The following is a 24,356-nucleotide window of genomic DNA, read 5'->3' on the forward strand; positions in this document are numbered from 1 at the left end:
ATTTTAGCAAAGTTACACTTTTTTCACATTTTTTTTCTTTTTTTCTTTCTCCTCCTCCATTCAATTTCACCGGCGGTTACCGGCGGAACAACTCGCGCAGCATTTCTCTGTCTTGAATCTCGCGTTCCTCTTTTTGGACTCGAGCAGCCTCTTCACGCTGCTCGTACTTCGCGATGCTACGCCGACGCTGCGAGCGTTTCTGCTGACGGTGCCACTGTAGAAGCGCGTCCTCCCTGGATGGTATCGCGTCGCACGACTCCGCAAGTTCACGCGCGAGTTTGAGCCGGGCAAGTTTGCGATTTTGCTCACGTGACCGTGTTTCTTGGCATTCGACAACAATCCCCGTTGGTTCATGCCGTAGCTGTACCTTGGAATTGCACTTGTTAATCTTTTGACCACCAGGACCTCTACCACCATGAAGGAACTTTTCTGTGCATTGTGTTTCCATCTCCGGTGTGAACTTTGGCCGCGGTGGAAGTTTGTTCTTTTTTATCAGCAGTGCCACAGTACTGCTGATTGACCTCTTACTCGATCCTCTCATCATAGTTTAATGGGTTCGGATTTTCCTGCGCTTTGAACAGATTCACGCCATTTATAGGTCAGTTGCATACATATTTATGTATACATATACATATATATATGTATATATATGTATGCTCACATGCGTGCTAGGAACGAATAGCGCGCGGTGGTAGTCCGGGGAAAATGCACTGTTATGTATGTCTATAATAGCTCTATCGACAAGGTAAAAATTGAAGAGGTTTATTGATACGTGCAAAGCCTCATCGTCTAATAGGCTAATGCTACGGTTTATGCATGCATTACCGCTCCGATGCTTTAAAACTAGAATACGGCAACGAGGCTTGTTGTCGTGTTTGCGGTGCTTTAATTCGTATTCAAGACCACTTTTGCAGAAATCAATGTCATTGAAAAATATCCAGTTGTCAGATCTATCCTCGTCGCCATTATCCAAGAACAAGGAGAAACAGGAGAAGCAAGAGAAGGGAAATGAAGGGAAACACCCGATTGGCCTGTTAGACAGATTTTCAGAGAACTTTATTACTCAGGGCAATGGGTTGAAACCCACTACCGCACAAAATCAGTTGGACACCATAAAGTTTTATCAAATGCTTCGTGAGAGAGGCAACTTTTCGGATGAACAATGTAAAATCATCATCGCTTTGTTGTTGCAACTACTAAATGATGAGTTCTATTCCTGCTACAATGACCTGTTCCTAAGGGACATGGAGCTGAATAAACAATCACATTTGTTCAGTTCGCTTGAGACAGAATTGAAATTTGCTATTCAAAACTCTAGGGACACGCAACTGAATGAGCATCACTTGCAATTATTAAAACTCAAGAGAGAGCTTAACTCCATCCATGACGAATTGAACGAAATCATAATTGATTCTTTGCAAAAAGACGCTAAATTAGAATTTAACAACCAAAAATTGGAAAATACCCTCTTGTATAGACAAATTAACCTGAAATTGAACGGCTGCTCTAATAAAATTCAAACCAAGATATTAGGTGATATTAGGTCACATATCGAAAATTTAAGATGGCAAACAACAAGAAGCGGTCTTTTGATAATATTGGTCCTTGTTTGTTCAATTATGATCGGCGTGAGTGCATCTAAGAAGGAACGTTCAGTCTTACAAGAGTATGGAGAGAATGAAATTTTACCACAAGAACAAGATATTGACGCTGTCCCCTCTCAAGACCAACTTGAAATAGAATAATTAGCATACGTATTGTCCGTACATAAATATACTGTTTTTTTTTGTTTCGCTGGGAGGGCAGGCGTCATAACCGATGTTTTCTTTGCTTCGAGCCCAACTGGCTAAATCTTCTCAAGGGTTCTCCATCCACCCAATACTTGAGTGATTCGTTTACTTCCACAGAGTTAGTTTTATTGAATGCATCAATGTGATTCGATTTTAGTAATTTTTTCATCCCCAAGCAACTGGGCAGGTACAGCCCTTTCACTTTCTCACTCAATTCTTTCACCACCTCCGCATTGAACGCTTCAGTATTCGATGACGGCATGTTAAAATTTTTGCTTACAAATCCCTTCTCGCACATTATATCGTACTTGAATGGTTTGTTGAACATTAGGCGTTCATACGTCGTATTTATACCAAATTTCAACGGCAACGAGATCGTTGTGCCACCTTCGGTGATCAGTCCTAGGTTAGCAAAAGGATACAGCAAATAGACCTTGTCATTCATACTGTACACAATGTCACATAACGCTACCAGTGCCGCACTCAACCCTATCGCTGGCCCGTTCAAGCAACATATTAAGATCTTGGAATGCTTAATGAAAGCATCAGTGACATAAACATTTCTAGCGACAAAATTTGACACCCACTTGCTCGTTTCCGAAGCGTATTTTATGCTATCGTCCCCTTGAGCTTTGGCAATGCCCTTAAAATCAGCACCACTTGAAAAAAATCTTCCACTACTTTGTAGAACTGTAAAATAAACATCAGAATTCCTGTCCGCTAGTTCCAGTAATTCTCCTAAATAGATATAATCTTCACCTTCTAATGCATTCAAATTGTCAGGATTCGCCAAATGAATAATGAAGAAGGGCCCTTCAACGCGATAACTAATTTTTTCATTTTGTCTAATTTCTTTCGACATTCTTCTTTTATTGCTTTCACTGTCTGAATAATTTGCCCCCAAGACTCCGCTTATCTATTCGCATGCTCATCCTTCGGTACTTATATATAAGTCATCACCTTTATTAACCGCCCTTGGGGTAAAAGAAAAACTGTCTCTGCTACAGCCTTTCGGAACATGATGCCTTATGCCCGTCGTCAATCTCTGGTTCTTCTCTTCGTGCCGCATTTTTCTTTTTTTTTCAATATGACGAAAAGTTGAATTCTATAATCTGAAAAAAGAATAGCTGCAAATGACGAAAGACTTCGAATATTACCGCCATAAATAGCAGGTGCACACACATGTCAGACATGGAATCACTGGGAGAGGCAGCAGGTTTGTTTGAGGAGCCAGAAGACTTTCTTCCTCCTCCACCAAAACCTCATTTTGCGGAATATAAAAGGTCACATATCACTAAAGAGTCCAAATCAGATGTTAAAGACATCAAACTTCGCCTTGTTGGGACGTCTCCACTTTGGGGCCATCTCTTGTGGAATGCAGGGATATATACGGCAAATCATTTGGATTCTCACCCAGAATTAATAAAGGGGAGAACTGTTTTGGAATTGGGTGCCGCAGCGGCTTTACCCTCCGTCATTTGCGCTTTAAATGGGGCTCAAATGGTAGTTTCAACTGATTATCCTGATCCTGATTTAATGGAAAATATAGATTACAATATAAAGTCTAACGTTCCTGAAGTGTTTAATAACGTCAGTACAGAGGGATATATTTGGGGGAATGATTATTCTTCATTGTTGGCTCATATCAAAAAAATAGATAGCAACAATGGAAAGTTCGACTTAATCATTTTAAGTGATTTAGTCTTCAACCATACGGAGCATCATAAATTACTTCAAACGACAAAGGATTTATTAGCTGACAAAGGTAAGGCGTTGGTAGTATTTTCTCCACATAGACCAAAATTGTTGGAGAAGGATTTGGAATTCTTCCAATTAGCTAAGGACGAGTTCCATTTGGTTCCTCAACTAATCGAAATGGTCAATTGGAAACCGATGTTTGACGAAGATGAAGAAACAATCGAAATCAGATCTCGTGTTTATGCATACTATTTAACACATGAAGATTAATAAATGGGCGAATTGGCATCCTTAACCATTATCTTTTTTATTTAAAAATATTGCCCTTTAATATATGTAACAAGTCATGATGGGGTATAAATTACTCATAGCATACGCAAAGCAATAGAATCCCACTAAGCTCAAAAAAAAATTAAGTAATTCGTTATAGATGAAAAGTAGTTAATTATAAAAAGGTGAAGAACATGAAACTTTACTCCTGTCTTTGGGCAGGATACCTTGACGAAATGAAAGAGAAGTTTTTGAGATGAGGTGGAAAATAGAGAATCTAGCAAATAATGATATTCGAACTTTATGATTTTAATCTCTATAACTTTAGAAGTAATTGCTTTCCAAATAAGAGAAATTACATTGGGTATAGACCGAGTCACCAGAATCATAAGCATAACATGTAGTTCCTGAAGCACATTCCATATAAACCCAAGCGTTATGATCACAAATAGCAAACTTCCCATCAGAAGAACATGCAATTTCACCTTCACTGCAGGTAGATTTACCGTTCAATTGACCGGCTGCATATTGAGCATTCAATTCCTTAGCCAATGTACGAGCTGCACTGTCCGAGCTTGTACTAGCCGTTGTTGGGGAAAGTGTACTAGTACTAGTCGTTTGTAGGGAAACAGTTGTAGGACTTTTCGTTGTTGGGGAAAGTGTACTGGTGGTAGACGTTTGAGGAGCGGCTGGAGAAACTGTGCTGATGATGGTTGTTTGAGGTGTCACTGAGGTAGCACTGGTTATTTGGGGAGATAAAGTAGTTTTCATACTTGTGATAGCAACGGGATTTGAAGTACTTTTTGTTGTGGTGGTGGCCGGACTAGATTTTGCCTTGGTACTACTCGACGATGCCTTTTCAGTTTGAGTAGTTGATGTTTTGTCAGCGCTGCCTGTAGTTGGAGATAAAGTGACTTTGCTCTTACTTTGTGTAGTTTTCGTAGATTGAGTGGTCTTTTTCTGAGAAGTAAAAGTAGATGAAGTCAAAGTGGCTGAGGTTTTTGAAGTAGCAACTGAAGTAGTGGTGGCCTGATTGGCACTTGTTAGTAAATTTTTTAAAATTTCAACGTATGGTTCGCCATTTAGCTGATTGGAAAAGGCTTGAGATGCATCCCATAACGCAATACCACCAAAAGAGCTTGAAGAGGTAATATCTGCAATAGTAGATTCCAATAAGGAAGTGTCAGAAATATAACCTGAGCCAGCAGCAGAAGCAGAACCAGGTAAACCTAAGAACAGTTTGATATTTTTATTTGGCGATACGGTTTGAGCATAGGTTAACCAAGTGTCCCAATTGAATTGACCGCTAACACTGCAGTAGTTGTTGTAAAATTGAATAAATGCAAAGTCGATGTCTGCATTTTCTAACAAGTCACCAACAGAAGCATCTGGGTATGGGCATTGTGGAGCGGCAGAAAGATAATATTGCTTGGTACCTTCGGCAAACAAAGTTCTTAATTTGGCGGCCAAAGCACTATAGCCTACCTCGTTGTTGTTTTCAATATCAAAATCAAAACCATCGACAACTGCTGAGTCAAATGGCCTTTCACTAGCACCGGTACCTTCACCAAAAGTATCCCATAAAGTTTGCGCAAAAGTTTCCGCTTGAGAATCATCTGAAAATAGGTAGCTACCAGACGCACCACCTAATGATAATAGAACTTTCTTACCTAGAGATTGGCAAGTCTCAATATCTTCGGCAATTTGGGTACAGTGAAGTAAACCATCGGAAAAAGTGTCGGAGCATGCATTGGCAAAGTTCAAACCTAGGGTTGGAAATTGGTTCAAGAAAGATAATAGGAAAATATCAGCATTAGAAGATTGACAGTAAGTAGCTAAGGATTCTTGCGTTCCCGCTGAGTTTTGACCCCAGTAAACAGCAATATTTGTGTTAGCAGAACTATCAAAGGCATCGGTTGGTAATAGGAAGAATTGTGTAAATAGAAGGATGGCGTAAAGGAGTGACATTCTATTATTAATAATTTATGTTTGTATTAGAAGTTCAATGTGTTGGAAAAGAGTGATCTTAAAAAAAGGAGGGTGTGAAATGAGCGACAGTTATTATTTTTAAGTATATAATGTTCAAAGGAGTGACAGGTTTGTTAATTTGGGTTATTGAGTCTTAAATGAGTGAAAGATCTTCAATGGTATAAAAAAACTTTACTGATATAATCTTAGTGTGATGAATTGTGGTTATTCCTATCATCAAATTCACAAAAAGAAGTAAGTGGAGACATTTTTTCTTTACCTAAGAGCCTAATATCTGCCATCTTTTTATATCTCTGATCAGCGCCCATGAAGCCAAATATTTCCGTCCATGTTCGTGATTTTTTGTTCCTTGAATCCTGCAACGAACTACCGAGGGGCTTAGTTACAAATACTAACACTAACACCAATGTTTACTCAACATCTGAAACACATAAACAAATAAACAAACCACGAGCATGAGCACGTTAGAAACTCAAACTTACTCGCACATATCCGCTTAGGCCGCTGGTTATATTTTTTCAAGGGACCAGCATTCCCAATTTTCACCAGCGAAAAACAAAAAACCGGCAAGCAGGAGTCACACCCACGCATTTTTTCCATGTTACTATGGCAACCATATAGTTTGGACTCGTTAACGAGAATGACGTCGATGAGTTCAATTTTGTTGAGGATATCCCACATATTTCCACTAACCAACTACTATATATCAACACTGGATATTCCTTTCTGTCGTAACCGTAAATCTAGCAGCTACATGACGATATCTCTTGATATTTGTTTTACTATGAATTTCGAAACAAGATTGATTATATACCATGCACTGTAAACATTCAGGGAAAATATACTAAGGCAATTCGTTAAATTTTATCTCCCATATTTCGACCCACTTTTTTCTTTTGGTATCACCTTCATAAAGTTTATTCATTAGGGCAAGAACCTTCTTGATGACTACGGCCAATGCAGCTTGTTCTTCCTTTACCTCCTCAGTGCTGAAGTTCTTTGGCTCAAACTGCACAGTGGATACCACTTCATCCAAAAGTAACTGTATCTCTTTCAGAGATATGTGTAGACTATCTAAAGTGTCTGCTTGGTTCTTCTTAGGAATAAAATCTTTTGATACCAGAGTTTTTCTAAAAGTTGATACGAGCAATCTAATTAGTTTTATTTTTCTCGTAAATCCATCGAAAAACGACTTTATGCTTTCATATACCTTTTCCTGATCAAATTCTTCTTTCTCTGCTTCAGTTTCAGATTCTGAATCTTCAAAATTCAAGAATACATCGTCCGAGTTTGTTGAGAAATCAGGTTCCTCAAGCCATTCCTTTATTTCATTCAGTGTATCATCCATTATGGCCATGTTATCCTTTAAAATGGTGGCTAGGATTCCATGAGGTCCAGCCCTGGAACAGGTAGAGAGTGAATCACACGCATTGAACACTTTACCAACTGAAGTCAACCTCTCTTTGTCCAGGGATGCATTTTCATCATTTTTCAATCTTTCCTGTAATTCGGCAATGAAATCTCTCAAGCCATCGAGCAATTGCAGTGCACTTTCATCCAGTTGATCTGCAAAGTATTTAGGGCAGTTCTTGTCGCTGTAAAACAAAGGAAATAGACTTAGTAAGTAGAATAATGGCCTACTGAAGTTTTGAATTTCGGTAAAGACGACTTTATGATTGCTATCAAAAGTACCTGGCTTGCAGACGATGCCGATTTTTGTGCAGTGGGCCTTCAATACGGAAGCCAATTTGTCTAACTCCTTGATTGGGGTAGAATCTTTTAGTTTGGTGGTGGAGGAAATATTGCGCAAGTCCTCTGGCTTTTTGTATGGCGTTAAAAACTGTTCCTCTATGGAATTCAGAAGTTGCAGTAACTTTACGTCATCCTTCACATCATTGCTTCCGGTGGACATTTTTGTATAATTGATATTTCCCTTATAGTCGTTTTATGGTAGACGTTTCCGGCGATGTTTGTTAGCCTCAAGGCGTTTTGTTAGAAGAAGGCTACATGTCATCATCAAGATCATTAAAGTATTTTTTTTCTTTTTCTTTTTTTTTCATTGCCATATTATGAAGCGCTAGTCAAAAACAGTTAGAAAAACGTTTGCCTAACCCTGAGTATAGTAAAAGTATCACGACAAAAGACTACAGATGAGCAAACCAATCATGAGTGGTATATTACTGAATTAAAGTTCTAAAGAAATAATTAATAGTTAACACTACTTACATAATTTCAATACATTGCTTTATATTTAAATTAAAAAACGCATAACCGAAATACAAATACTAATCAAAAATTATCTTCAAAAAAAGATAGCGTGAGACTGTTGTTTTGTTTCTCGTTACTTTTAAGCTCCTTTCCTACAATCGTTAATTTACTTATTGGACAGATGGACCTGGGTTCATTCTTCTCTTACCATTAACCAAGGTGACGTTGACAAATCTTCTGGTGTACAATAATCTCTTGTAAGCACGACCCTTAGGCTTCTTTGGCTTTTCGGTTTTTTCAACCTTTGGGGTTTGAGACTTAACTTTACCAGCACGAGCTAGAGAACCGTGAACTTTAGCCTGAATAAACATATTAATATTAAAATTAATAAACATGTTAGTATAGTGTATCATAAACTATTCGACGTATCAGCGAGGATGCTATAAAAGAAGTCTTTCCCCTGCTGTTTTTTCAAAAGTATTTCCAACTCTCCATCAAAATGCTACAATTAAAATTGACATTTTCTCTTAAATCCATGATGTTTCCCTCAAAAATCTGTATTAAGCTGTTGACTCTTCATTGTCACTAAATTCCTTCTTAAAATAATTCGACCACGCTTTCTGGGCTAGAGCTAGTTCAAGGATATACTGGGCTTCATTCCCTTTCCTAGTAAAAATATATATGGAACACCGGTGATAAATCCAAATTAGTTACTTCTTCCACTCCTCGCTGAAACGTCCATTTCCTTCATATTTTAAGGATATATTGAGCTGTTACGTACCATTTTTGCGTAGTTTTTGTATGGTGAAATAGAAGATTATTCTAGTGGCAAATCCAGTATGCAGTTCATATACACTTTAAAATACAACATACCGTTCGTAAGGCTGTTCTATCTCCGTTTCCTGAAGTTTCCGACAACTTTTCGACATTTTTTCTCGAACAAAAGGGAAAAACTGTTAGTTTGTAAAGCACGGGTTTTTATAAGATGTACGGGTGTAGTCGTCTCTATCTTCTGCAGCACCTAGTCATGTTAAAATTTAAGACACCGTTAGCAATGTAGCCAGGATATGTACCGCTGTGGAGCTTACAAGCCCTTCGATCTTGCTATATAGTATATAATTTGTCCTCTTTCCCTTGGTTTTTCCACATCTTCGCTATCTTCCAAACTACCACGATCTAACGAACAGTGGAATACACAGGATTCGTCGTGAGAAATCGCCAAGACAACTTCTTCAAATGCTGCGTATAACTTGGAACAGACTTTCCAATCTTTGCAACGGATTATTACTTCATGGGTAGATGAACTTTCCTGTTCTGCCTTTTCCACCATAACAGATACCTCGTTGAATCCAGTATCATCGCTGGTGTCGGCTGTGTAGATGTTTCGCGTATCTGCAACCGAGCTATCCTCAATTCTTAATAAATCTTCATCGTAGCGGATATTTTCTTCCATCTCTCGATCTCTAGTATTGGTATATAATGAAGACATTGGTTTATCTGCTTCGACAATGGGAAGAGATCCTTCGTCCTGCTGGCCGTTTGTGTCGATGTTGTGGTTTTGGGAAAGATTGTCAGAGTTTCCTTCTTGATGTTGTATCACAGAATCTAAGGGCCCATTCCAACATATTTCCAAATGCCAATCCAATTCATTCACAATTATCTTAAGCTCTACGTCATCTCCCTCATTTCCATGCTCTTTTTTTTTGACTCCCATCAAATGAATGTGGTTGACATTACTATACCGTTCAACGCGCCTAATAAACCCGTGGAAAGCAGAGCCAAACTCACCCGATATTGGGGGCAGTTTGTACATCATCAGTTGGATATAATTAATCATAGGCTCCTGTATCCGCGTATCTTGTGCACGGAATAATAACTTGACGGGTACTTTGAATGAATGCATGATAACCTTATTAGTTGCGAGTAAGTTTCCTGTGCCTACTGTCGTTGGTAAACCATTGTGCTCATCCACTCCCCCATTCATAACTATAGCATCATTTGGGCCGCTGGTATGTACAATTTCTTCAAACGTTATACCTAAAGCACAAATAGGGTTCGGTTTTGACGTCGTATCTACACCCCCTGCTGTTCCTCCTGAAAGTGTTCCGTTATTTGTATTCCATTCTGGCATTGACTGTAGTTTTATGGTCATGTTAGAAGAAGATCCTTGATTCATTACTCGATCATACCTTTTAAAAACACTTAATAAGGAATCACAATTACACTCCATGGTTATTGTATTGAGTTCACGAGCTGATATGACTGTATATAATCTAAATACATCTTGAGGAATGGTACACCAAAGTTGACCGGTATCTCCTCGTAATATTGTACCATTGTTACTACTGTTTAGTGATGATTTTGGGGTGGATATTATTGTCAACCTTTCGCTATTAAATCTTAAAATAGCCGTTTTTCGTAGCGAAGCCACCGTATTGATAGTAGTTCTCAGTAATTTGTAATCATCTGGCGCTTCACAACCATTTACTATCAATTTTAATTTCATTTTACTGAATTATGGCACACTTTTTATCTTCTTTTTTCTCTCATCATCTCCGTGTGTTTATGTTACCATTTTAATGTAAATAAAAAAGTTGATATAATAGACGAGGGCAAGTATAACTCGCCTTTATTTGTAGCCGCAGACATTGAAAAAGAACCATTAACATGGGAAAGTAAGTGGACATAAGATGCTAAAATTTAGAATCAAGCCAGCGAGACAAATACGGTATTATAAGCGGCATGCATATTTTTTACGATATAACCATACGACTGCTCCCGCACAGAAATTACAAGAACAGATCGAGCAAATTCCTATAGAGAATTATAGAAACTTTTCTATAGTTGCCCATGTTGACCATGGAAAGTCGACATTAAGCGACAGATTGTTGGAGATAACGCATGTCATCGATCCTAGTGCAAGAAATAAACAAGTGTTGGATAAATTGGAAGTCGAAAGAGAAAGAGGTATTACTATAAAGGCACAAACATGTTCAATGTTTTATAAAGATAAGAGGACTGGTGAAAACTATCTTTTACATTTAATTGACACGCCGGGACATGTCGACTTTAGAGGGGAAGTTTCAAGGTCATACGCGTCTTGTGGGGGGGCAATTCTTTTAGTCGATGCGTCACAAGGTATCCAAGCACAAACAGTCGCTAATTTTTATTTAGCCTTCAGTTTAGGATTGAAGTTGATTCCAGTCATAAATAAAGTTGACCTTAATTTTACAGATGTCAAACAGGTAAAGGATCAGATAGTTAATAACTTTGAGCTCCCTGAGGAAGATATAATAGGAGTCAGCGCCAAAACAGGTTTAAATGTAAAAGAACAGCTATTACCTGCTATAATTGATCGTATTCCACCACCGACTGGGAGGTCTGATAAACCCTTCAGAGCGTTATTAGTAGACTCTTGGTACGATGCATACTTAGGAGCGGTTCTTCTGGTAAATATTGTCGACGGTTCTGTACGTAAAAATGACAAAGTTATTTGTGCTCAGACAAAAGAAAAATATGAAGTAAAAGATATTGGAATCATGTATCCTGATAGAACTCCTACAGGGACACTAAAGACAGGACAGGTTGGCTATCTAGTGCTGGGGATGAAGGATTCTAAAGAAGCTAAAATTGGAGATACTATAATGCATTTGAGTAAGGAAAATGAAACTGAAATACTTCCCGGATTTGAAGAACAAAAACCCATGGTATTTGTAGGTGCTTTCCCGGCTGATGGGATTGAGTTCAAAGCGATGGATGATGATATGAGTAGACTTGTTCTCAACGATAGGTCTGTCACTTTGGAGCGTGAGACCTCCAATGCTTTAGGTCAAGGTTGGAGGTTAGGCTTTTTAGGATCGTTGCATGCATCTGTTTTTCGTGAACGATTAGAAAAAGAATATGGTTCTAAACTGATCATTACTCAACCCACCGTTCCTTATTTGGTGGAGTTTACTGATGGTACGAAGAAGCTTATAACCAATCCTGATGAGTTTCCAGATGGGGCAACAAAGAGAGTGAACGTTGCTGCTTTTCATGAGCCATTTATAGAGGCAGTTATGACACTGCCCCAAGAATATTTAGGTAACGTCATACGCTTATGCGATAGTAATCGAGGAGAACAAATTGATATAACTTACCTAAACACCAATGGACAAGTGATGTTGAAATATTACCTTCCGCTATCACATCTAGTTGATGACTTTTTTGGTAAATTAAAGTCAGTGTCCAGAGGATTTGCCTCTTTAGATTATGAGGATGCCGGCTATAGAACTTCTGATGTTGTAAAACTGCAACTTTTGGTTAATGGAAATGCTATTGATGCTTTGTCAAGAGTACTTCATAAATCGGAAGTAGAGAGAGTTGGCAGAGAATGGGTGAAGAAATTCAAAGAGTATGTTAAATCGCAATTATATGAGGTCGTTATCCAGGCCAGAGCTAATAATAAGATAATAGCCAGAGAGACAATTAAGGCAAGAAGAAAAGATGTTCTCCAAAAGCTGCATGCTTCTGACGTCTCACGAAGAAAAAAACTTTTGGCAAAACAAAAAGAGGGTAAAAAGCATATGAAAACTGTAGGTAATATTCAAATTAACCAAGAAGCATACCAAGCTTTTTTGCGCCGTTAGCATTACATTTACATTGCATACTGTTGTTTTTACCATTTTATACAAAGCTGTATATAGTTAAGTACTTTTCCTTTGTAAATAAAAAGAATAAGAGATTAATAGACATAATCATTATGTCTTGAGTATTTCCTCAAGTGTAACCACCCCTTTAAAATCTGGATTTTTGATCTTTGTTAAGACGGACTTGCTTACCTGCTGAGTGGATACTGTTGGCCTAATTAAATCGTTCATAAACTGCAGCTTATTTTGTAGTAGAAATTTGTTACCGCAGTAAAGCAATTCAAGAGCAGTGTGAATAAAAGATCGCGGTCCAATTGCATTTCTACGTTCATCAAACATAAAACCAGGCCTCATAATGACAGGCCTGAAATATTTCTGCATTTTTTCTAATTCAATCTCAGCCTCCCTTTTCGAATTAATGTAGCCACTAGGAATCATTGGAAAACCTTTATCGGCGGAAATATATGTAAAAGATCTTTCATTTGCTTTTGTCTGCTCCTTCTTGCTTTTCTTTAATATTTCTTGTTTAAATGTATCTGCCAAAATAATAGCACTTTGCTTATTCATCATTTCATAAGTGAAATAAGGGCTACTTTTTTTTAAAGGATTTGGACCTGCACCAAAAGATAAAAGGTATGATTTTGAGTCATTTGTAGGGGTTTTGGATAGAGTCTGCTTATAATTTTCATTTTCCAGGAGAATTCCCAAAGAATGAACTACGTTAGAAGCATCTTTCAATAATTCATGATAAGAATCTGGTTTAAAAATGTCAGCTGCGGCCCATTGTACCTCCCGCATCCATTGTTTATCATTTAATTCGTTGCTTTGAGGAGCTTTACCGGACCTTGACACAGAAACGACTTGATAGCCTGCAGTTACCGCTTCTTGGCAAATCCTTTTGCCTAAAAATCCATTCCCCCCAAAAACTATAAGCTTTGGTATCATTGGTTATTCTTGTTCAAGTTTCAGCTGTATTTTTTGTATACCGTACGTGTTTCCCTTATTTTTTTTTCATTGTTTTATTGTTTTCTTGTTTCCTCTTTTATGCAAAAGAGACAAAATGGCATTACGAGCAGAGTACCCAATTATTAAAAATAATTGAATCAAACTGTCAGACTCGATAGAGGAGTAAAATTTAATGCTAGGATGCTCTTTATATATTAGTCTTCTTAAAAGATTCAAAAATACGTGAATATTCTAATTATATACTTATAATTAATGATAAAAGAAATGTTTTAGATCTATAAGATTTTTATTTCTTTTCATGAGTAATGTACGAAAGACCGACATCACACCTTCTTTTTATCCAAATGCACATCAACTTGCTTGTAATTATCCCATGCAATACGATATATGAAACTTGGATTGAACCCACCAACGTTTGTAATGTAGATATCGATGTTCTCAGGCGGGACATAATCGGTAATTTGATTAACAGTATCTAATCTTTTTCTTGGATCCATCCTAGGTAATATACGCTGGGACCCCCCAAATTCAACAAACTTCTCGACATCGAACGGATATAGAGGAGATAGTTTATACAAACCTGCAACAGCAAATACTGGAGTTCTGAATTCTCGGGCGCATTCACAAACGGATGATACACCTGAATTTGACGAGATAGTACCCCCGTTGACAAAAACAGCTTTAGTGCCGATAATCACCTTACCCACACGGGACATCAAAGCAAAAACTGCTGAGTCTGGAACTACTAGGGTTTCTATGTTGTGTTGTGCTAATTTTTTGGCAAATTCATGTGCATTTTTTGTGTTGTTAGGGAACCCCTCTGTGACTAGAACTGTAAATGTTCTATTACTACGTTCGCGAGCAGTAATCAGAAATTTTAGCACAGTCTTTGAATCAGGTGTGGGAGTTAATAAAATTTCATGATCGTGAATCAAATCAATAGCAATCTGTTGAATACCTTCGTCAATGTTTTTGATTTCATCTATAAGATCTTTGATACCCTGAATGGCTACTTGGCGGTAATCAGTCTTGGTTTTCATATTAGAGCTACCGGAGTTATTTTTCCTATTCTGGTGAGGTTGCTCAGGTTTCTGTAATAAATTGAACATGGATGAAATCAAAGGTTCAGCAACGGATGTGGATGTGACAGTTGCACTCATAGTGTCTTCTTCTACTTCATCTCTTAAGACAGCCAGTATTCTTCTAATGACGTTACCGCAACTGAAAGCAGTGGGATGAGCTTTTTCTAGACTATTACCTAAATCTCTGATTTGCTCAATAAGGTCATTAACATGGTTCCAACGAGCAGCAGAGATAAATCTCATTAACAATTGTAAAGTTTCCAGGGCGATGGCATACGAACCTTGTACTTGTCTTCTCTTTAATTTGGCAACAAAGGTGTCAATAGTAACATTCACGTCGGATGCTGCCGCATTTGGATGAACTGAGGAGAATGCTTGAGAGGACATCTTCTGTTGGGCAAAAGTCGGAAATTTGGCTGTTGTGTTACTGATACCGCACGAGCTAATGAGTGGCCTGTTTTATTTATGAAGGTTTTTTCTATGTCCATTTTTTTTTTCAGCATCATGGAGGAAAAAAAGCTTGCGGTTGAGAAGCCAGAGGTGACAAATGCCCAAGCTGAACATGTTCAAAGGTCTTTATAAAGACTATTCCCCGGCTCATATAGTAATAGGTTTGCATGTGTTTTGGATCTATCTACAATTTCTTGCTATATAGTTGTACGTAGCTTAGAGAGATGTTGAGGGAACGTCACAGTATCTTCAAGTATGCTCCTTATTCACCGTTATACTCGGCCAAATTCCTTGCAGTTTCTATTAAAAGAGCTCTAAGTTTCATATCTTCAGGGGCTAAGGCTAAACCTCTCTCGCATGTTGCTCTAGCCTCTTCCCACTGCTTCAATTTTAACAAACAGTCTGCCTTCCTCACAAATACGTCTGGTTGGATAAGTCCCGTACCAAGTAAGAAATCCAAGTCTTGCAATGCCTCTAAATGCTTTCCGAGTATCAAACATAAATCTATTTTGCTACGAAGCATAAAATGTAACTCTGGTAGCTGAATAGCAAAAGCTTCCCAGGGCGCTCTTTTCCTTTGTGCCATCTCGATTGCTAAAGAAACATTTTTCAATGCCTCATTTAATTTTTTCTGTTGCAGGTTCTTCATACCACTTTCAAATAAACCTTTGATCATTTTACTTAGGGCTTCATTTGGTTGTGGCGTAAAATTCGGGTTGGTTTCTCCTATCAATGACGTAGTGAGAACATTTATTTGATCGATGTTAGTTTCGGTAGATTGTGCCACAACAGCGTCGCTTGCAGTAATCTGTTTGCTGTTTGTATTGTATTCAAGGGTAACCATGGTTGAATGAGTTGGCTGTAGTATACTCTCGGTGTGCTCTCAAAAACTACGTTTCATTGTTTTCAACACTATTAGTTTTATGTTGAAGGTTATATCTAATCGTAACGTGTGCTCCTACATCCGTTTGAAACGATCCGTGTAAACGATCTGAAAAACTTAATATCAGTTTCTTTAAATACGTTTAAATACATTTAAATCACAACACATTTACATTCAATTTTTTGCTATATATTCAGATCTGTGTTATAGAAGACATCAATATCAGCTAGTTGGTGTTCCTTGTTGTAATTATAAAATCCTCAAAATCGAGTAGATTTTATTGAATTTCTATATTGAGATGAATGTAAATATGTATACAGTTTAGGGTAAAAAGCGTGCTTTCGCTCTTCCCTTATAAATCAGCATCATCTTCATCAGGTAATGGCAAGGCAGTGGCTTGTTCCATTTCTTGTTGGTATTGTTGCATCAATTGTTCATCGACTTGGACTTCTGGTGGGGCCAAAGCTGGAGAAGCAACAAACTCTAATTGTGGGTTACCAGCCAATTTTCTGGCCAACCATAAGAAAGGCTTTTCAAAGTTGTAGTTAGACTTGGCAGAGATATCATAGTATTGCAAGTTTTTCTTTCTGTGGAAAGTGATAGTCTTGGCCTTAACCTTTCTTTCTTTGACATCGACCTTGTTACCACACAAGACAATTGGGATGTTTTCACAAACACGAACTAAATCTCTGTGCCAGTTTGGAACATTCTTGTAAGTAATTCTGGAAGTAACATCGAACATGATGATGGCACATTGGGCGTTAATGTAGTAACCGTCTCTTAGACCACCGAATTTTTCTTGACCAGCAGTATCCCAGACGTCAAATTTGATTTCACCGAAGTTGGTGTAAAAGGATAAAGGATGCACTTCGACACCAATGGTGGCGATGTACTTCTTTTCGAATTCACCAGTCAAATGTCTCTTGACGAAGGTGGTCTTACCGGTACCACCATCACCGACAAGAACTAATTTGAAAGTTGGAACTTCACTGTTAGCAGCTGGGGCAGACATTTATAATGTAAATGAGTTTGTTGATTTTCCTTTAGTGCTAGGTTAAAAATGAATCGAAGGAAAAAAAAACGTTGAAAGAGCAATTCTTCCTGTTTAAAAACGAAACAAACTTAAAAGGTGAGGAAAAGTTGATCATACAGTTCAAATTTTTCAAAATCTTCGCCAAAGAAAAAGAAACGAAAATTTTTTTTCTATTTTGGTGGGATGAGCTTTCGTCCAGTGCGATATTATTTTAAGGGGGAGAAACTACGCCTTATATAAAACGGATCATTACTTACCGAGGAAGCATAGGTCATACTTAAAAAGTGAGAGTTATTAAAATAGAAGAATAGTAGTAATAGGAAAGATAAAGATGTGTCTATGTACAATTGTATTTTTCGCTTAAAAAAAAAATTCTGCATTTTGTATGACTGATTACAAAGAGTGCGTAGTGGATTTTGCTTTTTCTTTATTGTACTGGATCCGAATATAAAAAGATGAGGGAGGGCGAGGTGAGAATAATGATCTTGTTCAGTTTGTAATTCAGTTATTTTTTTCTCTTCGATAAAGAGGATGCGATGAAAAGTTTAATGACTTTCTTTGGTTTCCTCGGCATCATCCAGAACTAGCCAATCGTCTTCAATTGGTTCTGACTCACCCTCTGCGGACTCCTTGGCGACATGGGCAGTTTCTACGTTCTGCTCAGTGTAAGCTTTTAAAGCATCTGGGCCCTGAAGTTCTAATTGTGGTAGACTTGGTTTTTTTGGTGGGTTCCAAGGCTTAACATTACCTTCAGCATCTTGTAAGGTAGTTGGAGCCAGCTTAGTTTCTTTTAGCTCCCTTAAATACAAGTCTTGTATGACGTTATAGGATATTCTTGTAGTAGCAAAATTTCTATTGCACAATCTCATTGGTAGGACCGAAGCATTGAGCAGTATTCTTCTGGAGGCGACAGGAAACATTTTGACTTGGAGCGGTACGAAGACGTTGGAAATCTATATAACCAGATGACTGATATATGGACCTGTATATAATTTAATACCCCTTCCTTATAAAATCTAGGTAGTGTTTTTTTTTCTTCGATTTATTTGAAGACAAAGGAAGAAGTTGGTTGGTCGGGTAAAAGAGCATACTTTTTTATGATGCATAATTGGTTCGTATATTGTGATAAGTGCACTTTCAACCAAATATATTAATAAAACTCTTGAATCACATAATAATAAGCAATTTGGACAAGTTCGCTAAGCTAGCAATCTTGTATAGTATTTAATTGCTCTTTCTGAAAAGCTGCATTTGGACATCAACGCTATTTTTTTACAATAAACCTCATTTTAATAAAATTAGGCACACATACAAGAGACAGCAGAGCGTTAATGCCAAGAATATGAGGTATTTGGCCTTTTCCTTCTGCTTTTTTTTTCCTCATTAGAACGCTGATCAACGGTGTATGATTTAATTTTATTCTCATTTTCCAATTTTAAGAGCCGCCGAGACCTAAAACGAGAAAGCCGTTTCCCGCTTTTTCTGCTCCTTACGTTGTTACATTCTATATGAGCAATTCTCGCGTTATTCATCATTAGGCAAGTAATTATGCCCAATCGGCTTACCAATGTCACATAAAGAAAAACACTATTATCCTTTTCCGGTAATGAAAAACAACAGTCGTCCGGTACGACAGCCGCTGCGGCAATTACTTTTCCCCAAAAGTTCATAATCGATCAATTAACGCGTAAACGAAAAAAAAAAAACCGAGAGAAGGTAAATTAGGTCTTCATACGAGCCTTTTTTTGTTCTGGAAAATCATTTGTATGTCTAGTGCAGCAAGCGTGCTTATAGGCACTCGTTATGTATGCATCTCTACACAAAATTTTAAGTGGTAATAATTGAAGCTCGTTCATATCAATTGAACACCTTGTCGTTTTCCTTGTAGTTACCGGACGACAAAGCGATAAATACATCTTCAAGCTATAGCCGCGGGCTTGCTGACTCGAAGCTCGTCGGGCCTTTGCAGCCATAATCCAGGGCAGTGGCCGCACTGCTCGGGCCGAATGGAGGGCTAGCTACATGTGATTTCCGAAGAACGGACAGCAAAAATTGAGGAACAATAGAACACCGCGCGCTTTCTTTTGGGCTGTCTGGAGAAACCAGTGAAAAGTGCGCACGCGCATTGCGGTTTAAAAAGAATACCCGTCTGTTCAAGAACGGCCGATTTAACAGAAAAGAGTAAAGAGATGAGTTTTGCGAGATCAGAAACCAAAACAAAAAGGAAAAAAAAGGAATTTTTTTGGGAGAAGGAAAAAAGGGTTAGGTCTATAGAGAAACTCCGTAGTTCTTCTCTGTATTACTAATTGGTTACCAAGTCATACATACTTGAGAGTAGTAACATATAAAAGAAAAGTCGTATAGGGACCTTATTAAATTTATATATATTGAGGCAGTCTTCCAATTAATATGTAAGATAATTAATTCCTTTGGATAACCTTCTTTTTTGCTCTATTGTGGTAATAATTTTCTCATTCGCACACTCGCACACGTACGCTTTCTCTTTCACAAGTAATAAATTATTCTTTTTTGCATTATAGACTACGTACGATAAAAATATAGAAAACAAAAATGGTCGATGGTGATTTTCTCGATGAGCAATCAAACGTTGCATTACTAAGCTCCAAATCCATGTGTGATGGGCATCACAGCGTCAAGAGCAGCATAGGGGATGAGATTTTTAAACTACTCACGAAGATTCTAAATTCGGATGAGAAAGCAAGCGGGGATGTACACACGCTCGTTTCAGGGTCTACGGATTCATCAAATTTTTACCTCGATAATGAACCACTGGAAAACATACTCGCCGTATTCATAATATCGTTTATTATCGTCGTAGTCGGAGTTTTATTACTTGGGCTGATCGGCATGATATTCATATCATTCCGGTCAAACAATAATAATGATAAGAAACTACAATTTAACGATGAAGAAAAGCAAGCGACTACTGAAAACCCATAAAAATAAAAATAGATATAATAAACGGTACCCGCTCTTAACACCCGAATGGTGGACATTTTAATTTTAAATTCTCATGATAGTAATGATCGCGCACACTCAACTAATAATCGCATACCACACATTCTTTCTCTTTTTTTTTTTCAATTCGACTAATTTCAAACTTTAATTTTCCTTTTTTCTTCCCTATTTTTTATTCTTTCATGATGCCAGTTTAATTCGTTGTTGATATCCCTCTATTTAGGCAAAAATAGTCTACATAATATAATATCTAATAATCTAATCTAATAACACTAATTTCCATACCTCCTCCTTTTAAATACGTTGGTACTCAGTGGTTTCCGCATGCCGTCAGGATGCATCCGTTTCTTCGACTCCTTGATCGTGGTTTGTAATATATCCGTGCTGTAAAATATAGAAGTTTTTGGAATGGTGTTACTCCATTGTGATAATATCTTTGGGGGCTCGAACTTCTTTGGATTGGTCAGCCTAGGGAATGGATTGCTCTCGCACGTCTCATCTCTGGATCTTGAAGTTTGCTTGAGGGAATGTTGTGCAGATTTTTCGTTGGCCCTTTGCGGCAATTTGCTGGCTTTAACCAGATCTCCTATATCGAACCTATTGGCATCTACAAATACTTTTGAATATCCTGGCGAGCCGTCGTATAACGATTGCAAAGTATTTATCGAAGTTTGTGCCAGTTCCTTTTGGTTCATTTTCTTCACATGCAAGTTTCGTCTTTTCTCCTTATTTGAAAGGCATGTAACTTTTAGCCTTTCATTTTCACTACTTTTTTCTCCTTCTTTCCTACCCTTCTTTCCAATGTGGCGTCTTTTATGATTATGCCTATTAGAGATGTCTCTTGCCTTATTCCTATAATAGTCCGCTGTTATGCGAAGATGATTCTTACCAACCAGATGCGACTTACGAACGCTTAACGTGTCATGGGTCAAATACGAATGACAGTATTCACAATAGTATCTCGTCATTGCCTATCTCTTTTCTCTCTGTGATCTGATCACCTTCATTATCTATACTAGGAGCTCACATTATAACTTCGGTTTAGCAAGAATATTTTCTGTTATCCTAACGGCTTACCCGTCTCTGTCGTTTGACACTTGCGGAAATCCAGTGCTCTAAGATAACGCAGCGTATGCCTCACATGGAAGTGCACAGAGATTGGACCATTTTCACCTTCTACATAAGCCCTTATTCAAATATAAAAGAGTAAATATAAAAGAAACTGTTAAGACTTTATTCACCTTTATGTGACCAGAAAAATTATTACCATATTACTCAGCGGCTGTGCCTGCTGTTGATCAAAAGAAAAGGTCCGCCGCTTCGAATATCTTAGTGCCGGTTTTTGCCCGCTTATCAATTTTCTTTAAAGGAACATAACGGCATTTATCAATTTGCCTTCCTAATCTACATACACATATATTAGATACATATACGTATATATGTTTGTGTATTGGCACGTTTTCAATATTCACATTTTTGTTCTTCCATAAAGCTCGATCCTGACTCCTTACTGCGACAGTTACCTTAAAATAATAGATTAGGAAACTCACGCTGATATAAGTGGAAGATTACCAGCCACACAAAAAGATAAGACAAAAGTAGAATAGCTTAGACCCCACAGTTATGCTGTTGCGTAATACAAAAATCCCCAAGACTTTAAATACCTGTTTTATACTGCATATATTCATCCTGTTGACACTGGGCATGTTAGTGTCGGGCATGCCCTCAAAGATGGTATCATTCGCCTCTCAGGATGCTCTGCAAAGAATAAACAATCTCCTTCGGGGCTCTGCTAATCGAGATGTTGACATTTTTGCTGTATATTCGAACGAAGATAACGGTGACGATGGTAGCGACAAGGATCACCATAACATCGATATTGATCCTTTACCTCGACGCCCTAGTTTAACGCCTGATAGGCAACTCCTAAAAGTTGGTTTGCATGGCGCTATAAGTTCTGATTTAGAGATCTGTAGTAATTTAACAATAAATGAAGTTCTCCTGAAATTTCCCGGCTCCAACGCTGCAGATGCCGCAGTAACACAAGCCCTTTGTAAAGGTATGGTGAATTTTTTCAATAGCGGTATTGGAGGTGGTGGATACGTGGTTTTTTCTGGCAAAAGCGATGAAGATCATTTATCTATTGATTTTAGAGAAAAGGCACCCATGGGTTCGCATAAATTCATGTTTGAAAACTGTTCTCTATGCTCAAAGATAGGAGGTCTGGCTGTCGGTGTTCCAGGGGAACTTATGGGTCTCTATCGCCTCTATAAAGAAAGAGGCAGTGGCCAAGTTGATTGGCATGATTTAATACAACCAGTGGCGAAACTGGGAAGCACGGGTTGGCGAATAGGTGAAGCCCTCGGTGCCACTTTAAAACTTTATGAGGATGTTTTCCTGACATTGAAGGAGGATTGGTTGTTTGTATTGAATTCTACTCAAGATGGTGTTCTGAAAGAAGGTGATTGGATCAAGAGGCCAGCACTATCCAATATGTTAATGGAACTGGCTAAAAATGGCTCCGTGGCGCCATTTTATGACCCTGACCACTGGATTGCTAAGTCGATGGTTGATACTGTGGCGAAATACAATGGAATAATGGACTTACAGGATGTTTCATCATATGATGTTCACGTTACCAAACCATTATCCATGAAAATCAGGAAGGGTGCCAATTTCATTCCTGATAACGATATGACTGTGTTGACAAGTAGCGGTTCGAGTTCTGGGGCTGCACTACTTGCAGCATTGAGGATAATGGATAATTTCCAGAATCAAGAAGGGGGCGACTATGAGAGAGAAACCTCCTACCATTTGCTTGAAAGCATGAAATGGATGGCAAGCGCAAGAAGCAGGTTAGGTGACTTTCAAGGCGAAACATTGCCTAAGCACATCAAAGAGGTATTAGATCCAGAATGGGCTTTGAAAGCAGTGAAATCCATCAGAAATAACTCTCAGGATGGAAAATTTAAAACGTTAGAAAACTGGACGCTTTATGACCCAGCTTACGATATGAATAACCCTCATGGAACCGCGCACTTCAGTATAGTGGATTCTCATGGCAATGCTGTCTCCTTGACAACCACCGTCAACCTGTTGTTCGGTTCCTTAGTTCACGACCCAAAAACTGGCGTAATTTTTAATAATGAAATGGACGATTTTGCTCAATTTAACAAATCTAATAGTTTTGAATTGGCGCCCTCCATATACAATTTTCCGGAACCCGGGAAAAGACCGTTATCGTCCACTGCACCCACTATTGTGCTATCTGAATTAGGTATCCCGGATCTTGTAGTGGGTGCTTCGGGTGGCTCAAGAATCACTACGAGTGTTTTACAAACAATAGTCAGGACCTACTGGTATAAGATGCCTATATTAGAAACAATAGCCTATCCACGTATACACCATCAGTTGCTGCCCGACCGCATAGAAGTAGAAAGCTTCCCCATGATCGGTAAAGCCGCACTGCGTACTCTAAAGGAAATGGGATATACGATGAAAGAAGTTTTTCCCAAGAGCGTGGTCAACGCTGTACGCAATGTCAGGGGAGAATGGCATGCCGTGAGTGACTATTGGAGAAAAAGAGGAATTTCCTCCGTATATTGAGATGTAGGATAGAATTGTATAAAAAAAAAAATTAAGATGGTTGCACGTAATGCAGGGAGCCTGCTTCCGTGATATATAAATAAATACTGGCTCGCGTTTATTTTTAAAGAATCAATATTTACTTTTCGTTAACGAAGGGCCTCCGCCCTTAAAACAAAAAAAAAATCCAGATCATGCGACCTTTGCCTTTTTTAGCAACTTTCCCTCGCTTGCAGTCGAGACGCGACTTTGGAACGATGCCAGCATACATATTACGATTAAAAAAATATCTAATGGCTTGCTCCCGCGCGTTTCTTTTTAGAGATTGAACGCACACACACATTATTGTTTACTATAAATAAACCGTGGGGACCTGACCCAGGCATCTTCTGTGGGTTTACAGTGCGGTGCACACGCACCTGAGACATGCCCGTAACCTGGCGCGTTACCGCAAAAACATAGTCGCGCGCAGACAATACCGCAGGATGAAACGCCGTAACCTCAAGACCGTGGCTTGGGTGGAGATGCTCAGACCAACCCTGCTGGGTTTGTCTCTCGAGGACGCCGTTATAATTTTAGCGTGTTCCGTACCTGTGCACATCAATAAGCGGTGTAACAAACTTGAACTTGCCATCCCATATCGTCATATGAGCAGTTTCAGAGGAAAGGCACTTTAAATAAAAAGGCGTGGACGATAAAAAATGTATATAAGTTGATTGGAATTTCTGGAACGAAAAAGTAATGCTTTCGCAGACCTTCTAAATACCTCTTCCCTCTTTTTTGTAGTTTTATTTT

The 24,356-nt window shown here is 38.4% G+C and overlaps 16 protein-coding genes across 16 annotated transcripts; 5 read left to right on the forward strand and 11 right to left on the reverse strand.

The window, feature by feature from the left end:
* Positions 1–76: 76 nt before the first annotated feature.
* On the reverse strand, positions 77–544 carry RSO55 (Rso55p; the record flags this gene model as incomplete). Its single annotated transcript, XM_033912136.1, has 1 exon — positions 77–544. The coding sequence occupies one exon, from the start codon at positions 542–544 to the stop codon at positions 77–79; it is 468 nt and encodes a 155-aa protein (XP_033768027.1).
* A 256-nt stretch (positions 545–800) lies between these two features.
* Positions 801–1,745, forward strand: PUT7 (Put7p; the record flags this gene model as incomplete). Its single annotated transcript, XM_033912137.1, has 1 exon — positions 801–1,745. The coding sequence occupies one exon, from the start codon at positions 801–803 to the stop codon at positions 1,743–1,745; it is 945 nt and encodes a 314-aa protein (XP_033768028.1).
* A 64-nt stretch (positions 1,746–1,809) lies between these two features.
* Positions 1,810–2,652, reverse strand: ECI1 (dodecenoyl-CoA isomerase; the record flags this gene model as incomplete). Its single annotated transcript, XM_033912138.1, has 1 exon — positions 1,810–2,652. One exon carries the CDS (start codon positions 2,650–2,652, stop codon positions 1,810–1,812), a length of 843 nt encoding a protein of 280 aa, XP_033768029.1.
* Positions 2,653–2,972: 320 nt separating this feature from the next.
* NNT1 (S-adenosylmethionine-dependent methyltransferase) lies at positions 2,973–3,758 on the forward strand (the record flags this gene model as incomplete). The annotated part of the gene is made up of 1 exon (XM_033912139.1): positions 2,973–3,758. The coding sequence occupies one exon, from the start codon at positions 2,973–2,975 to the stop codon at positions 3,756–3,758; it is 786 nt and encodes a 261-aa protein (XP_033768030.1).
* A 324-nt stretch (positions 3,759–4,082) lies between these two features.
* On the reverse strand, positions 4,083–5,726 carry CTS1 (chitinase; the record flags this gene model as incomplete). Its single annotated transcript, XM_033912140.1, has 1 exon — positions 4,083–5,726. The coding sequence occupies one exon, from the start codon at positions 5,724–5,726 to the stop codon at positions 4,083–4,085; it is 1,644 nt and encodes a 547-aa protein (XP_033768031.1).
* Positions 5,727–6,591: 865 nt separating this feature from the next.
* On the reverse strand, positions 6,592–7,659 carry SPAR_L03080 (uncharacterized protein; the record flags this gene model as incomplete). Its single annotated transcript, XM_033912141.1, has 1 exon — positions 6,592–7,659. One exon carries the CDS (start codon positions 7,657–7,659, stop codon positions 6,592–6,594), a length of 1,068 nt encoding a protein of 355 aa, XP_033768032.1.
* Positions 7,660–9,039: 1,380 nt separating this feature from the next.
* MEC3 (Mec3p) lies at positions 9,040–10,461 on the reverse strand (the record flags this gene model as incomplete). The annotated part of the gene is made up of 1 exon (XM_033912142.1): positions 9,040–10,461. One exon carries the CDS (start codon positions 10,459–10,461, stop codon positions 9,040–9,042), a length of 1,422 nt encoding a protein of 473 aa, XP_033768033.1.
* Positions 10,462–10,645: 184 nt separating this feature from the next.
* Positions 10,646–12,583, forward strand: GUF1 (GTPase GUF1; the record flags this gene model as incomplete). Its single annotated transcript, XM_033912143.1, has 1 exon — positions 10,646–12,583. One exon carries the CDS (start codon positions 10,646–10,648, stop codon positions 12,581–12,583), a length of 1,938 nt encoding a protein of 645 aa, XP_033768034.1.
* Positions 12,584–12,694: 111 nt separating this feature from the next.
* Positions 12,695–13,528, reverse strand: COQ11 (ubiquinone biosynthesis protein COQ11; the record flags this gene model as incomplete). The annotated part of the gene is made up of 1 exon (XM_033912144.1): positions 12,695–13,528. One exon carries the CDS (start codon positions 13,526–13,528, stop codon positions 12,695–12,697), a length of 834 nt encoding a protein of 277 aa, XP_033768035.1.
* A 344-nt stretch (positions 13,529–13,872) lies between these two features.
* On the reverse strand, positions 13,873–15,018 carry GCD7 (translation initiation factor eIF2B subunit beta; the record flags this gene model as incomplete). Its single annotated transcript, XM_033912145.1, has 1 exon — positions 13,873–15,018. One exon carries the CDS (start codon positions 15,016–15,018, stop codon positions 13,873–13,875), a length of 1,146 nt encoding a protein of 381 aa, XP_033768036.1.
* Positions 15,019–15,343: 325 nt separating this feature from the next.
* Positions 15,344–15,925, reverse strand: SEC72 (Sec63 complex subunit SEC72; the record flags this gene model as incomplete). Its single annotated transcript, XM_033912146.1, has 1 exon — positions 15,344–15,925. The coding sequence occupies one exon, from the start codon at positions 15,923–15,925 to the stop codon at positions 15,344–15,346; it is 582 nt and encodes a 193-aa protein (XP_033768037.1).
* A 391-nt stretch (positions 15,926–16,316) lies between these two features.
* GSP1 (Ran GTPase GSP1) lies at positions 16,317–16,976 on the reverse strand (the record flags this gene model as incomplete). The annotated part of the gene is made up of 1 exon (XM_033912147.1): positions 16,317–16,976. One exon carries the CDS (start codon positions 16,974–16,976, stop codon positions 16,317–16,319), a length of 660 nt encoding a protein of 219 aa, XP_033768038.1.
* Positions 16,977–17,542: 566 nt separating this feature from the next.
* Positions 17,543–17,917, reverse strand: ATP14 (F1F0 ATP synthase subunit h; the record flags this gene model as incomplete). The annotated part of the gene is made up of 1 exon (XM_033912148.1): positions 17,543–17,917. One exon carries the CDS (start codon positions 17,915–17,917, stop codon positions 17,543–17,545), a length of 375 nt encoding a protein of 124 aa, XP_033768039.1.
* Positions 17,918–19,568: 1,651 nt separating this feature from the next.
* Positions 19,569–19,958, forward strand: SPAR_L03160 (uncharacterized protein; the record flags this gene model as incomplete). Its single annotated transcript, XM_033912149.1, has 1 exon — positions 19,569–19,958. One exon carries the CDS (start codon positions 19,569–19,571, stop codon positions 19,956–19,958), a length of 390 nt encoding a protein of 129 aa, XP_033768040.1.
* A 290-nt stretch (positions 19,959–20,248) lies between these two features.
* Positions 20,249–20,944, reverse strand: YHC1 (Yhc1p; the record flags this gene model as incomplete). The annotated part of the gene is made up of 1 exon (XM_033912150.1): positions 20,249–20,944. One exon carries the CDS (start codon positions 20,942–20,944, stop codon positions 20,249–20,251), a length of 696 nt encoding a protein of 231 aa, XP_033768041.1.
* Positions 20,945–21,599: 655 nt separating this feature from the next.
* On the forward strand, positions 21,600–23,582 carry ECM38 (gamma-glutamyltransferase; the record flags this gene model as incomplete). The annotated part of the gene is made up of 1 exon (XM_033912151.1): positions 21,600–23,582. One exon carries the CDS (start codon positions 21,600–21,602, stop codon positions 23,580–23,582), a length of 1,983 nt encoding a protein of 660 aa, XP_033768042.1.
* Positions 23,583–24,356: the final 774 nt, after the last annotated feature.

This window comes from Saccharomyces paradoxus (genome assembly GCF_002079055.1).
Source record: "Saccharomyces paradoxus strain CBS432 chromosome XII sequence".
Taxonomy (NCBI): Eukaryota; Fungi; Ascomycota; class Saccharomycetes; order Saccharomycetales; family Saccharomycetaceae; genus Saccharomyces; species Saccharomyces paradoxus.